This window comes from Syngnathus typhle, linkage group LG9 (assembly GCF_033458585.1).
Source record: "Syngnathus typhle isolate RoL2023-S1 ecotype Sweden linkage group LG9, RoL_Styp_1.0, whole genome shotgun sequence".
Lineage (NCBI taxonomy): Eukaryota > Metazoa > Chordata > Actinopteri > Syngnathiformes > Syngnathidae > Syngnathus > Syngnathus typhle.
The window spans coordinates 10,866,450-10,881,462 of record NC_083746.1 but is presented as its reverse complement, the minus strand read 5'-3'; the positions used below and the strand labels follow the sequence as shown (position 1 = coordinate 10,881,462).

The following is a 15,013-nucleotide window of genomic DNA, read 5'->3' as shown; positions in this document are numbered from 1 at the left end:
CTCGCGGAGGGGGCTTCGGTTCTTCTCAGTCGCTCGGCTATGGAGGCCACTTGATCCCTCGCACGCGTATGGGACTAAACGATGAAGTTTCAAGCGCAGACGTAGAGGGGAAAGCCGCCACCTGGCCAAGCCTCAGCATCAACAATAACCCCACGGAGGTATTTATTTTCACGTCTTCTCTTGAAACTATGTTGAGTTTAGAAAAGTCGGGAGACATGAAAACATCAGGGCGTACATGAGGCGGGGATTCAAGTGTTACTTTCTCCTCGGAAAAGTCTTTTAATACTCGCTTATGGGATGAAAAGGCTATGTGATATATTTTTAAGTAATCTATACAGAGGAGATTTGCGTTCATCTTTTCGGAGGAGGCACGTACGTGAGACCTTCACGTGCCATTGGGATGCAAAGATGGCTACTTCAGGCCCCTCGTTTCTTTTATAAATCCCCTGACGAATAAACTCACCTTTAGCGTAGTTTGCATTTGAACACATGCTGCCAAGAAGTCATGCAAAGAGGAGGGCAGGTGAGCCAACGTTGTGCTGGGGGTGGTGTGTGTGTGTGTGTGTGTGTGTGTGGGGGGGGGGGGGGGGGGGGATCTCCGGAATGCGTGGAGCTCGAGAGGCGGGGAACCAGACTCGCCTAACGCGTGAAATAAGCGCATCTTACCGCTGATCTTCAATGACTTTCACCGCTGTCACACTACCTCTTAAATCGCAGTTTTATCAGTGTGCAAGAAACAAGAGTCGAAATGTGCAAGCTCGGAACAATATAGAGTAGAGTCACCTTTTTTATTCTTCCATGCAGGCTGTTGTCTAGCTCATCAGGATGTGCTGCAACCAAAATCAACTTATCCAAACATGCCCATGCCAACTCACCTGCCACGGGCAGTTCGATTGTCTGGAATCCATCTACCTATCTCACTCTCTATCTCATCTGTCTTTCTGTGAATTAGCCTGTCCATCTGTCTGTCTGTGCAGGTGATGCAGATACAACTGTCCAGTCCTATTCCAATTGAAAGGAGACATTATATAAGACTGAGTTTTTCACAAGAGTGCCTGCCCATTATCAGGCATGAAATTAAACAACCACGTGAATTTTTGGCCATCTGCCTATTTGTGAAAATGTGTCATTCGGCACTTCCACCCCACTGTCACAAAACAGCGGAGCCAATTAACGTCATTGCTGTTAACAAACACTGGGCGACCTTATTCAAATCATGTTCGGTCACTAATAGAAGTTGCTAAAAGATTTTTGCTATGCGGTTTCTTAGACTTGGTGGCTAGGCTTTACCGGTATTAGCATGTAATAATAATGTAATGATCATTTTTGGCTAAATTGGGGTGCCGTGATTTATGAGTTTATCTCCTTCCCGTGAATCTGACGCCACTTGAAAGCAACAAAACTGAATTGTGTCACTTGAACCGGTGCAATGTCAATCCAGTCACGGTTGTGGTCTTTGTTCGGCCTCCGGGTCCCCCGTTGCCATACAAATGTGGGAATGTTAATTTGACAGCTTGGCTTGATGTGACCACAATGCACGCCGGTTGTGTTTTAGCTGTGGAGATGTGTCGACTGTGAACTGATGCAGAGGGGAATCTCTAGTAGATCACGTTACTCGTGATTCCTATTACTGCAGCCTCATTGCTGTCGTGGCGCTTTAGAACAACGGAAGGGTTGTTGGTGCAAAAGGTCTGCGGGTGTTTTTGTCGCGGACTAGTTTCTGCTTATGTTCTCGACTAAAACGACACATTGAGAGATGACAAATGTTCCTGTTAGAAATATGGAAATAGCAATAATACATTCCAGAATAGACTGATAGATTTTTTTTTTATTCCATGGGAAATTTAAACAGCAATCCATGTTGCAAAAAACAATCAGTCAAATCTGTCAAGCTGCCGCCATTATTAAAGTAGTTGTTAACTTTACAGGCAAGTACAGTTTTGGCTATAAAGATCACCTAATCACCCCCTCAAAAAATAATATATACCGTAAATTCCGGACTATAAGCCACACCGGACTATAAGACGCACCAGCTAAAATTGGGGGATATTTCAGTTTTTTTCTTATATAAGCCGCACCGGACTATAAGCCGCACGTGCACAAGCGTCTTTTTACAAGGAAAGACCGTTCACAGAAAGCCTTTTTAAAGTTTTAATAACATACTTTAGCATGTCTTTCTAAACACTGCCTGTGACGAAGGGTTTAGAGCCCTTTGACGCAGGTCACTTAGCGTGCATTCCTACTAAAGCTCATAATAGTCACAAGCAACACAGCCAGAATAAGCAGCAGCCATAGTAGTGTTTCAAAATAGTATTTTTGTTGTTGTTTTTTTTCTTTAAGATACCGCACGGTATAAAAGTGATCAATTCATCACAAAAATCACAAAGAAAATCCTTATATAAGCCGCACCTGACTATAAGGCGCAGGGTTCAAAATTTTGGAAAAAAGTCGCGGCTTATAGTCCGGAATTTACGGTATTATTTTTTAAAATTCTAAACAACCAGTCATTTAATAGGAAGTGACAACCCAGTTAAGCAGTTTTTGGCAGGCAGGTTTTCACCGCCTAATTCTTGCCCGACATCAGGCTTTAAGTCTTCACCCCAGTGTGTCATGTCAGATTTACTTTTTTCACTGGGATCAAAAGTGCCCCCCCTTCCCCTCCCCATTCTTTAGAGGTGGGGAAAGTATTCCCAGCCTTTGCCCTCATCCCCATCTTATTTTCCTAGCCCGCCTGAGCTTATGTAGCACTCCTGTGCACAAATAATCAATCTCATTCTCTCATAGTTGAGCAGACCTAAGTAGCCATCAATCAGATTCATGTCTTTGGTTTACTCACTAACCCTCTAATGTATTTTTCTTGCAATTAAGTTCAGTTCATTTCGACGCAAGGGTGCGCTTTATGTTGCCTTGATAGCCGAGTTCTTTTCAAAAAGAGCCGAGGATATTGAGTCGGTGAACTGTTTGTTTTGGCTTACGAAAGAAGCCCGCAGCTGTGCGCCACCACTTTAGGGGCGATAATAACAGTTTGTACTGGTAGCAATCAGCCAATGAGGGGCTTCCAGTTATACTGTTTCTCATTCCAATCCACATATGCACAATGTGCTCTGAACAGAATTTTTCCTCCTTCGAAGACACGTACCGGAGGTCAAGGTTTACATTTTGATCCGATTTTAGTCCGTTTGAAATGTAAACAGTCGTCGTAGAATACGAATAGTTGCTTATTTGAACAAGGTTGAACATATTTGGAAGCTAGCTAATGGTCTAGTCGGATATGGAAATCCATTCTGGAAAAAAAAAGGTACCCGAGTTTATGCTTTGTTTGGACTCCCCGACTGCTAAAGATAATACGCGAAGAGAAAGCATGTCAGCGTTTCGAGAGATTAGGCGCACAATAGATTTTTGTTCGGTGAAATAGGCCTCCATGGTTTCCACATGCTGAGTCCGAAAGTCGGTTTTTGCTTTGTGGGCTTTAACAGTCAGGGGATAGTACGAGCGCTTCAAATCTTTGCCACTATTAAGCCGTTTGATTGGTAGATCTGTAATTTAGCTAGTAGCCTCAAGCATTTATCCTCTTCAGATCTTGACAGAAAAGAACATGTTTTAAAAGCATCAAATTGAGTTGACATTTAGGTTGAGCGTTCCACTTACAACCCCGGCACTGTTTTTAGTCGGACCTCTTTAGTTGCGGTTACACGGCTACAAATCGCAAGATGAAGACAATTGCTGTAACTTCTCAAATCGTGTCACTTGCTCTGAAAACTCGACTTGGATGTAACAAACAAGACAAAAAGAAGTACATACAATATGATATGTTTCCAAAGCTTGCTATGACACAGACAAGGCAGAAAAGAAAACAATTTTTTAGATGAGGACAGCTGGTAATGTGGACCAAGTCGGTGTGGATGAATGCACAGAACGCCTCATTAGCGTTAGCTTGCGCTCACGTCTTCTGATGTGGAATCTCTGCCAGTCTTCTCTGCAAAATGATGCAATTAGTTGACATTTTGGCAGCTATTAGTCAAAGTCCCATTGTTATGCAAACGGTGATTACTTTCCCCCAGTTTGCCAAAATGAGCAAATGCTCGGTGTTTAAATATGGAAGTGGAATTGTAATTGCTTACCGTTTTCTCCATGTATAATGCGCCCCCATGTATAATACGCACCCTAAAAATGATGTAGATGCTGGAAAAAAGCCTGTACTCATGTATAATACGCACCCAAATTTTGACTCTTTCTTAAGTCCGTAAACGTAAAATTATTTCAGAAAAAACATCATCTTTGGGAACAACCGGATGTTATTCTGCCGGTCAGTATCACTGCGCATGCGCTAGCAAACTCAATAGCGAAGAAATGTTTCGGATTTGTGTAGGGTACATTGTGACAGCAAACGAGCAAGCGTCTGATACGAGAGCATTGTGTTCGTATGAAGCGTGTTTGAAGTGAACAGCAGAGAAGAAAGGAACAAGGCAAAGTGTTGTGAAATAAAATATTACCTGTAATACGCATTTTGTTATTTGCTGATTGAAACTGCTAATTAAACTGTGAATTGAAACTAATAGGTAGAGAACTGAACTCTCGCTCTTTATATAGCGGACGTGTCTTGCGCATCCGCTCTGCGCATACTGTCATGGCGGCCTCCGTATGATAGCCGGTCTGCGATGGAGATTAAAAAAAAAACAATATTTGACAATAACACACCATCAAGGATTGCACCATCGCATCAAACGATGTGTTGTCAATTATGAATTTTACTAAGTGTGTTGGGCAGGATGGCTGAATGCGATGCGCGATTGACGTATCTTGCGCATCCGTTCTGCGCATACTGTCATGGTGGCCTCCGTATGATATCCGGTCTGCGATGGAGATTAAAAAAACAACAATATTTGACAATAACACACCATCAAGGATTGCACCATCGCAACAAACGATGTGTCGTCAATTATGAATTTTACTGAGTGTGTTGGGCAGGATGGCTGAATGCGATGCGCGATTGACAACAAACAAGAAGAAAGGTGATTTCAAGTTTTATTTCGAGGGAGATTTTCTTCAAAAAAATAAAATAAATTGTACCCATATATAATGCGCACCCCAGATTTTAGGACAATAAATTAGTTAAATTTTGCCCATTATACATGGAAAAAACGGTACTTTGTCAATTCAACAAGATTAATTGCCAAATGTTAACTGCATCCATCCATCCAAGCTTTAAAACAGTTGTATGTCAAGTCGTCTTTCCCCATTGAAATGAATGGAATTGCCATTAATCTGTTCCAGTTAGCGCTGTCAGTACTCACTAACGAATCCATTTTATAATTGATCACCCTGTCGATTATTATATTGATTACCCAAGTAACGACAAAGTAATCAAGTCATACTTCATTGCATGGTTTATATATTTTATTTGCTCAGAAGTCAGAGCAAAATATCAACCGAAAATTTCTCATATCTTGAAAACATTATTTTCTGAGTGTTCAATGTCGAGACATTTAGAAGATCATTACGATTGTGACTTACTTGAACAGAAACCGGGATTGGTGATTGAAATTGAATAAATAACCTTAGACTGACATTTAAAATGGCATTTAATATAAAATCACAAGCCTTTTGGACTTGAGTCTCACAAGGACTTTTTCATATCAAAGCTTGTATTGGTTGTCTCTCTCTCTCTCTCTCTCTCTCTCTCTCTCTCTCTCTCAGAATATTGACAATAAAACGACAAGGTTGTAGCCTTAAGGTAAGTGGACTTAGATAAAAGTGCACAAGTCTACATTGGGATCAAAACTATATTTTTCTAGTATTTTTCTATCAAGTATTCAGTGTTGGTATAACAACAATTCTGAAGTCGCCCGCTTTGTTTTTGTCTCAGTTCGACCTCAAGTGCCCCCTCTAGTCTCTCCATTTCCAAGCCTTCTTATTTGTGCTCGGATGCATTCATTCCCCAGGTGATCACACATCATATACAATTTCCCGTTGTAGCGGAAATGCTGGTAAATCATTTATCACTCAGCTGAAAGATAGAGCTAATCTTTTGGCTACGGGGATGAGAAGATGTATTGGATAGGAAGAAGAGAAAAAAAATAGAATTGCAGCAATGTCGCAGTTTGGCAATGATGGATGTGATAGCGCCCCACACAAGGAGTCTATTGCGCTTTGAGAATTAGAGTTAGTGGGTCAGTACCTCGCTTGAAATTGTATGTAGGTCTGCAAATTTCCATCTAAATAAATATGTATTTTATTGTATGTTTATGTAATAACACATTTGAAGAAAAATATTATTTTTGTAAATGGGTGGAATTAAAATGGGCGTTTGCGCCGTTGTGTGGGTGAACACCACCGACTCGCAATGGAAGTGAACCCTCAGATTCCCTTTTAAACTTCGAGAAACCTTGTCCCATTACACCAGTGCTTCTCAATTATTTTCTGTTACGCCCCCCCTTAGCAAGAAGAAAACTATTCGCGCCCCCCCCCCTCTCCACCGTGACTATCCTAACTTGTCTTGTAAGTCGTAAAATGTTGCACTGTCGCAAACGTCACAGAAGTAACACTGAGAGCGCCACTGCCCCCTGCTGGGAAGATGCGCAATTACACTTTATTCTAGTACTGCAAAAAAAAAAGCCTGTTCCCCAGGGTCACACGCGCCCCCCCAGGTATAGCACGGCGCCCCCCAAGGGGGGCGCGCCCCACTATTTGAGAAGCACTGCATTACACTGTTGTTGATTCGTCACATTGGTCTAATATTTCCAATAATGTCAATTTTGTTAGCTCGTCTTCCTCCGCACAGCGTCTGGAAAGTACTCGTCTGTTAAATGCAATTGTCTAATGACACGAGACAGGATGAAGTGTATCTTCATAACTCAAATGAGGATTCTATTTCAAGGATTTACATCCAATAAGAATCATTTATGTCGTCCGTCAAAGCGCATTACTCTCGGTGGCTTCTCGTTACTTTGAGCTTTTCCTGGAAGGTGTGGTGGGAGAATAATCACCTTACTAAGCTTTTAATGCCTGTTGTTTTTGTACTCTTGCAAACATACGTAGATTATGTGGCGTGTCATTGGCCTGACCTTTTGTTATTTCCAGGTAAACATATTTTAGAGGGAATTTGCAAATTCTGTGCTTAGCTTTCGTTTTTTTTTTCAAGGCATGAAGAGAGTGTGGGCGCTCCGGATGGAAAGGTGACCTTATGGAAGCACTCGTATCCACTCCATACTGCTACTGCTGCTATATGCAGTCGAGCTAGCTAATGATGAACAGGGTGACAGAAACATGTGACGGTTTCTGAAAAAAATAGACAGTCAGTCATCTTAATAGAAGGCTCCAAAATTGCTCATAGTTGTGAATGTGAGTGTGATTGGTTGTTTGCTTATGCGAGCCCTGTGATTGCAGATTAAAATGACACCTAAAAAGATGCGATTCATAATCACGGCATATTCTCGGAGCAGCGGTGTAATTTCGTTGAGCAGAGACGCAACCTGCCGTGTGTTTCCAAGCAGCGTTCTTAGCCCCCTTTGAGCTGCGACAATCAGAGCAATCAGCATTCTTAAATGAGCCACTTAAATTTAGACTGGTATGCATGACTGGTAGTCATTCTTCATCTTTTGTTTTGAATGGGGGTATCCCGCTGTGCCTCAAAAAGCGAATTAGCCTTCGGGTGACTTACAATACATCTCTTCTATTTCAAGTGAGAGCAGTTTTGAGGGCTTGTAAATAAATAAATAAATAAATAAATAAATAAATAAATAAATAAATAAATAAATAAATAAATAAATAAATAAATAAATAAATAAATAAATAAATAAATAAATAAATAAATAAATAAATAAATAAATAAATAAATAAATAAATACGACATCACGTACCATAGAAAGTTAAACATTGTTTCCGCTTTGAAGTTTGTACTTAAAACTAGTTTTTCAGGTTCCACGCCGATGTATCACTTCATTCTGATAACTGTAATGATCTATTTTAAGGTTGAGACGATTAATCGAATAAAGCTGAACCGTAAGGGCACGTCCACAATCGGCGTCAAAAAAGTAAACATAGCTAATTTAACCATAACATACCACCCACCTCTGGCCACATGACTAGGCATTTAATTAGCATAGTGGCTAACGGCTAGCAACACTGAGGTTTGAACATTTGCTGACACCCACATCACTCACCAGTAGGGGTGTAACGATACATCGATACACATCGATTAATCGATATAATGCTCTACGATTTATTGGCATCGATGCTAAAGGTAAACATCGATTTATATCGCCGTGTTTGACCTCGGACATTAGACGCGACTTTATTTTGAAATCCAGTTCATTGTTGCTTGCTTCCTCTTTCCGGGAGCAGGGAGCAGTGCGCGGCGTTGCTGCACGTGAAAGGGGAGTCGACAACTAGTACGCGGCTCCTGGGCTGGTGCTATGGCTAGTGTCCAAAAAGACGAGGAAATTGGCTCCCCTTTAGGCTTCAAGTCATTCGTTTGGAAGCACTTTGGATTCCAAAGAAAAGATGGCTCAACGGACAAGACACGTGCAGTTTGTAAATCCTGCCATGCGGTGATCAAATATTCAGGGAGCACAAATCTCGCCGCACATTTAAAGAAAAAACACGACATCAAAGTTCAGTGTTAAAGTAAGCAATTTGTATACTACAATACTCTTGTAATTTCCTAAATAAAGAGTTTGCAGTACCTTGTTGATTTTGCGTATGAATTGTTATAAATCAGGATATTGTTCTATATTTGTTATTAAAAAATATATATATCGATCGTAGAGCACTATATCGCGATATATCGTGAATGAATCGCAGCAGGCTTTAAGATATCGGCAAATATCGTATCGTAGTTCTTTATATCGATATTATATCGTATCGTGACAAAACCCGCGATTTACACCCCTACTCACCAGGCTTCACGTTTCAAAAGCCGCATCCACACACACTCTCAAAGTTGATTAATTTGATAATGGAATCGTCGATTAATCGTTTCACCATCGTCTGTAACCTGGTATGTAAATTCAGGATGTGCACTTGCCAATATTAGAAATTCTACTGCAGTGCTCGTCAGTAAGGTGACACAAGGCACAGGTGGATTTCAGAAGGATGAATACTTCTCGATATAAATAATGAATTATGTCATTTAAATGATCTTTCCTTACTTGATATTCAAGGTTATTTCATATTTCAAGTCCAACATTTACCTTCTCCAACCTGCCCTTTCCCCCATTCCCAGCAATGTGAGTTCCATTTCATTCAGGAAATCTTGGATTCAGTCAGAGAAGGCTTGTGTAAGAAATTCCAAGGAGTGGCCCAGTTCTGAGGTCACTAAAGTGGACCACGTGTTGAGTCTGGGTGGGGTTAGTTTAAGAGTGCTCTTGGCCGACTGCAGATTACATTTTTGTGTACAAAAAGAAATCACTTCACCGCATATTTTTGTACTGTGCAATCTGTTTTGTTTTGTTACGGCTGTACTGAAAATAGTATCGTGCGTTTCAGGAGCATCTCCATGGCAAAATAGTCGCAGTTCACATCTCAATGCTATTTTTCCTGGGTGACGGATATAAACGTCCATGGCAACGAACGCGTTAAAATTTAATAACTGAAATAAATAAAACCAAAACTGCCTCTTATAGATCTTTACTTGCCAAATATGAAAAGAAATGTAAAAGCAAAACACGCAAATTATTTTTTATTGGTTTTAGTTGGGATCTTTCGCAAAATCATTTTGAACTCTAAAGTGTAAAAAGTTTGGTTCTTGCAAATCCTTGTACAACATTCAAAGGTATTCATTTGTCTGTTATCAGACACAAGCTTGTCTCTTTGTTTAGACCAAAACGAGGTCGTCATTTACCCACGGGGCAACCGATGTAGTCCGAAGGTATTAACCTAATTATAGCTTACAAAAAACTTCAGAGCGGGCTTCTTGTCCCGCCTCCCTCTCTCACCTACTTCTCAGTTCAGCTCCTCAAACTTGAACGGGGCTTGCTATCAGGTCGATGGGGTTGTTTGGTTCCGTCGCATTTGAAGAAAAACAGAAATGTTGAAGAGCCAGTCGGTTGTGTACTTAGAAGACTGCCACGGCTTAGCGGCGGCATTCAGTTGATTCTCTCAAGTCCGTTTTGGGAGCAGAACGTCACAGCGTATGGCGTGTAATGGGCAATTTCAAAGGTAGGATAAGAAATGACAGCTTTTCTATTGCTTGTATTGCCATCAGAACACGTTGGCTTATTTATTGGTTGTCATTTTTTTCTGCTGCACTTTCCTGTGGGCATTGGACAGATCGTATCCACACAAAATATGATTCAATCATTAAATATGTATTCCCCCCCGATTAAAGTGCCTGTAATGTGTGTGTGTGTGTTAGCCATAATGCACAGAAGGCATTATTAGTGTTGAAATTGACTCTTGTTTCAGTTGAAGTCTCTCTGTGCTTTCTTGTCGACAATTCCATCCCAAAGCTGACAGACATGTTTTGACATGTGAGAAGGCATCTCTGGTTTTTATTAAACATCATCACTATATGGAAATAAAGAAGTAGAACTTGTTGCGTATATTCGGTCCTCATTTATGGTCTGAATTTGAAGCCAATTATGTCAGCTTTTTGTCATGTTTTGTAAAACAATCAAATGCCTGTTGTGCGCTGATAACCTTTCTGTGTTACACTTCCTCATTCCCACTTGGTGTCGGAGGAGGTGCGCAGTCAAAGTGAAATTTCCTGGCCGCTTCTGGGAACGAATGTTTGTGTCACGGATTGTAGAGCTTCGGCTGAAGTGAGAAGCAAAAAGTGAGGCAGCGAAGGAGTATGTGTGTGTTTGCAATCGTGCTATGAATGAGCGGGAAAGGAATTTGGGAGAGTATCCTGAGTCTGTCATTGAACTGGCACATGACTCAATTCGGGTCAGGCCGCTTGAAATGCTGACACACTCCCAGAGTTTTTCATCGAAATAGCTCCAATGTATTTTATAAACTCCCCCCCCCCCTCCCTTGGTAAAAATAAAAGCTTTTATGTCTCCACTGCAAACAAGCCGAGCGTCTCACAAAGTGACTGTTGAACCATCTCGTGTGTGTTTAAAGTTGCCAGGAGCACACATTACGCGGGCGGAGAAGATCTGACCCCTTAAGCGTTTCAAGTAAAAGCCGTCTGGACCCAAATGGACTCTCTAGTAGGGGTGTAAATCGCGTTTTGTCACGATACGATATCAAATCGATACAAAGAACTACGATACGATATTTGCCGATATCTTAAAGCCTGCTGCGATTCATTCACGATATATCACGATATAGTGCTCTACGATCGATATATTTTTTTTTTAATAAAAAATATAGAACAATATCCTGATTTATAACAATTCATACGCAAAATCTACAAGGTACTGCAAAGTCTTTATTTAGGAAATTACAAGAGTATTGTAGTATACAAAGTGCTTATTTTAACACTGAACTTTGATGTCGTGTTTTTTCTTTAAATGTGCGGCGAGATTTTTGATCACCGCATGGCAGGATTTACAAACTGCACGTGTCTTGTCCGTTGAGCCATCTTTTCTTTGGAATCCAAAGTGCTTCCAAAGAATGACTTGAAGCCTAAAGGGGAGGAGATTTCCTCGTCTTTTTGGACACTAGCCATAGCACCAGCCCAGGAGCCGCGTACTAGTTGTCGACTCCCCTTTCACGTGCCTGCTCTGCTCACAACACAACAACGCCGCGCACTGCGCCCGGAAAGAGGAAGCAAGCAACAATGAACTGGATTTCAAAATAAAGTCGCGTCTAATGTCCGAGGTCAAACACGGCGATATAATTCGATGTTTACCTTTAGCATCGATGCCAATAAATCGTAGAGCATTATATCGATTAATCGATGTGTATCGATGAATCGTTACACCCCTACTCTCTAGTCTTGTGTGGGAATATCTGCAAGGCTGTTTTGTCATCTACTACGTGAACTCAATGTCAACTCAGCCTTTCTTTCAAAATTCAAAAATGTTGTTTTGCTAGATGATGATCAAGTTGTTAAATATCAAAATTTACCATGACACTGATTTTGTAAATCAATTGGCTTAGAAAAAGTTTGTGTTTAAATTAAGTTGTACGGTTTTATTTATTTTTATTATTTTTTGTCCAGCAATCATTTTTATATCTCTGAGCCTGGCATTTATTAGTGTTTTTATTTCATTATTCTTTATTTTTGGTTTTTGTCCAGCAATCATTTCTACATCCCTGAGCCTGGCATTTATTAGTGTTTTGTTTATTATTTTTTTTTTCTATCTGTGGTACATCGTATGTATTTATGCATGAGGATGTTGACAAGCTATCCTGTGTGCTTTAATCTTGTAAATCTTGTCGGCGGCGCTATGTGTAGAAAGCACAAGCTTGGATTTTGTCTCTAAATCTTTAGTCTAAGTAGCTGTAGATGACAGCTGCGGCGTATTTCTCAGACAGTAAAAATCCTTGTAAAATCTATGTTTCCCCAAAGAAATACATACATGCTTTTGCGTATTTCCACCAGAGCGCCATCGCTGACGATGATTCCTAATAAATATGTAACACCTCAGCGGCCGTATTTATTATTCCACTTGCTCATTTTATCCGCAAACCGCAGGCCAAAGGTAGCAAGGACGCCTCCATAGCTTTTTCAGGCGGTTTAATTCCTTCTTCCTATATTTCATCTTTTTAAAAATACAGGGGTGCCTTAATTTACAAGTGCCCTTTTCAATATTTTTACATAGCTTTGTGTTGCGAGCACTATTTGAGTTCATTCTTATAGTTGTTAGCAGTAGATTAGCAATTTGTCGCTAATTTGCTGTCTTAATTTGTTGTGTTTTGGGTAAAAAAAAAAAGATTGATGTCAATTTTGATACTAAGTCAAGGTGCCACTATAATAGTTCTTTTGATTATCTATGTTCCTAATGTACTCCGTGAATCATTATTCATGTTGTGTGTATCAAAGCCATATGGCGTTGATTTACACAGTCGCCGACGAGAAACACTGCCAGCGTCCCGGCCATATGTTGTGTCTACGTGTGGGTGTGATTTTTATCCATCGCCATTCGTGGCGGCGCGTGACACTTTATTTGTCTGTCATTAAGAATCAAGGAGAAAACAATTTTGCGATTGATACGCACGTTGATCATGCGTGGCTTTTTTTTGTTACGTGTCCAGGAGGAATGCCAGTGCCCGAGCAGAGCCCGGTAATGGAGGAGGGTCTTCTGCTGACCTCCCGCGGCCACTCCACGGGCCGTGGCATGGAGCCCAACAACACGGCCAACAATATCCTGGCGTCTGTGAAAGAACAGGTAGCATACCGTTTGCCAACCTTTGTTATTTTACATGTCATTAATCCAAACAGCAATTCTTCCAAACTGGTGAGCCGTGATTGGCAGTTTGAGTCATTTTCAATTGTGTGACAAGATGGCCGCCATTCCCAAGCCATTCCTTAAGAGCCATCACCCGATTCGCCGAACAATTGAGTGAATACAATACATCTTTATTCATATAGAGCTTTTACAGTAGCCCTTTCCGTGACAACGCGCTTTAAAAAAATAGCAAAACAGCAGAATTGATCACATATTGCCAATACTCCAAGCCTAACTACCCCTTTGTTGTTTAAAGTGGTTATTGCTAAAAGAGGAGAGATTCAAAGTCGATCAGAGGCGTCATGATTAGGGATGCACCGAAATAAAAATTCTTGGCCGAAACCGAAAACGAGGAAACCAAGGCCGAAAACCGAAACACCGAAAGAAATGATTGTCAGTTATTAGAACCACAGCATTTATGGATTTATATTATATATTATATTATATTAATATTATCTTTATAATATTAATATTATTATCTTATATTATATTATTTATATTTATTTATATATTTATATTTTATTTATATAGCATTTATTTTCAGCATTGCATGTTTTACAAATCGCTATCCGTGGGTCTTTCTCTGAGATAGTGAAATCAGTCCACACCGCAGACATGCTGGCTCTTATCCCGTTTTCCCGCGTGCTGGCTGCGCTGTTTGCTCACGTCATCACAAGTTTCGGCCGTGTTGTTTCGGTGATTTAGGTCTTTCGGCCAAAAACCGAAAATGCACTTTGGGGTCATTTTCGCCCGAAAGTTTTCGGTGGCCGAATTTTCGGTGCATCCCTAGTCATGATCACAGTGAAGGTGACGTCACACAAGTCTGGAAAGTAAACAGCTTTTCATTTTTTTATCTGAAGTGGATACAACCCTGAATAGTAAATACTAAAAAAAAGCACGAGTTGATTCGGGCAATTTTCTCCTAATTTAACTGCAGTGCTAAATTCTCCACCAGACATTCAGCGTTTGCTCTGGATTCCATCATTCTTGGTCCGCTACGCCGCATTTATGTCTGGAAGGACCATTGACTTTTCCGCTGTTTATTAACAAAGACTGCACCCAAGTAACATCAGAGTTCCTTGGAAGAAAGTGGCCTTTGTTTGCCCAAGTAAGGAAAGGAAGTCGGCAACACCTGTCGATGTCACTTCCTCCCTCGGAGGATCCCGAGCAGATAGCCGCGCCCCCCAACAGGAAGAGCGGCTAACCCGTCAGAGTTTTTGTGGTTTATCATTGACCGCTGAGGAGGAGTCCTCGAGGAGCGCGTAAAACGATCCAGGGACAGATGAGAGGCTGGCTGAGAGTGGAAAGAGAGGAAATGAGATCCGGGGTTAGTGGGTGTATTTCTTCCTCTTTGGAGCTTTTCCTTTGATTGTTGGGATTTTCGAGGAATCACACCGTCAGCATGTTCGCCCACTTGTTTGTATTTTGGGTGAAGGATCTCCGAGAGCTCGGTGAGTCCGTTTTGTCACGTTCTAGCTTTCCTGATTTTCTTTTTTCCATGTGCTTGTTAATTTCCTGTTGCTCTGGTTGACTTTTTCTTCACTGTGGAAGTGTTCCTCTCTCCCACTCTTGCAGCAGTCAGACTTTGCCCACATACCCAAATAAGGGCAGCAGACATGACGAGTATTTTATTTTTACAGTCGCATTCATCCTGCTGGCTCATACCCCAAACT

At 41.0% G+C, this 15,013-nt stretch overlaps 1 protein-coding gene across 7 annotated transcripts in view; it reads left to right on the top strand.

The window, feature by feature from the left end:
* Nucleotides 1–6: 6 nt before the first annotated feature.
* The window catches only part of LOC133159566 (plakophilin-4-like), a 35,295-nt gene continuing 20,288 nt past the window's right edge, over nt 7–15,013 (top strand). For 5 of the 7 annotated variants that reach the window (XM_061286658.1, XM_061286656.1, XM_061286660.1 and 2 more), the window contains exons 1-2: nt 7–158; nt 13,147–13,280. In XM_061286658.1, the coding sequence (XP_061142642.1) occupies nt 13,152–13,280 (129 nt within the window). In that variant the 5' untranslated portion in view covers nt 7–158; nt 13,147–13,151. Of the gene's footprint in view, nt 159–9,907; nt 10,159–13,146; nt 13,281–15,013 lie in introns of those variants that run through there. The other 2 variants (XM_061286657.1, XM_061286661.1) reach the window with 2 other exon arrangements.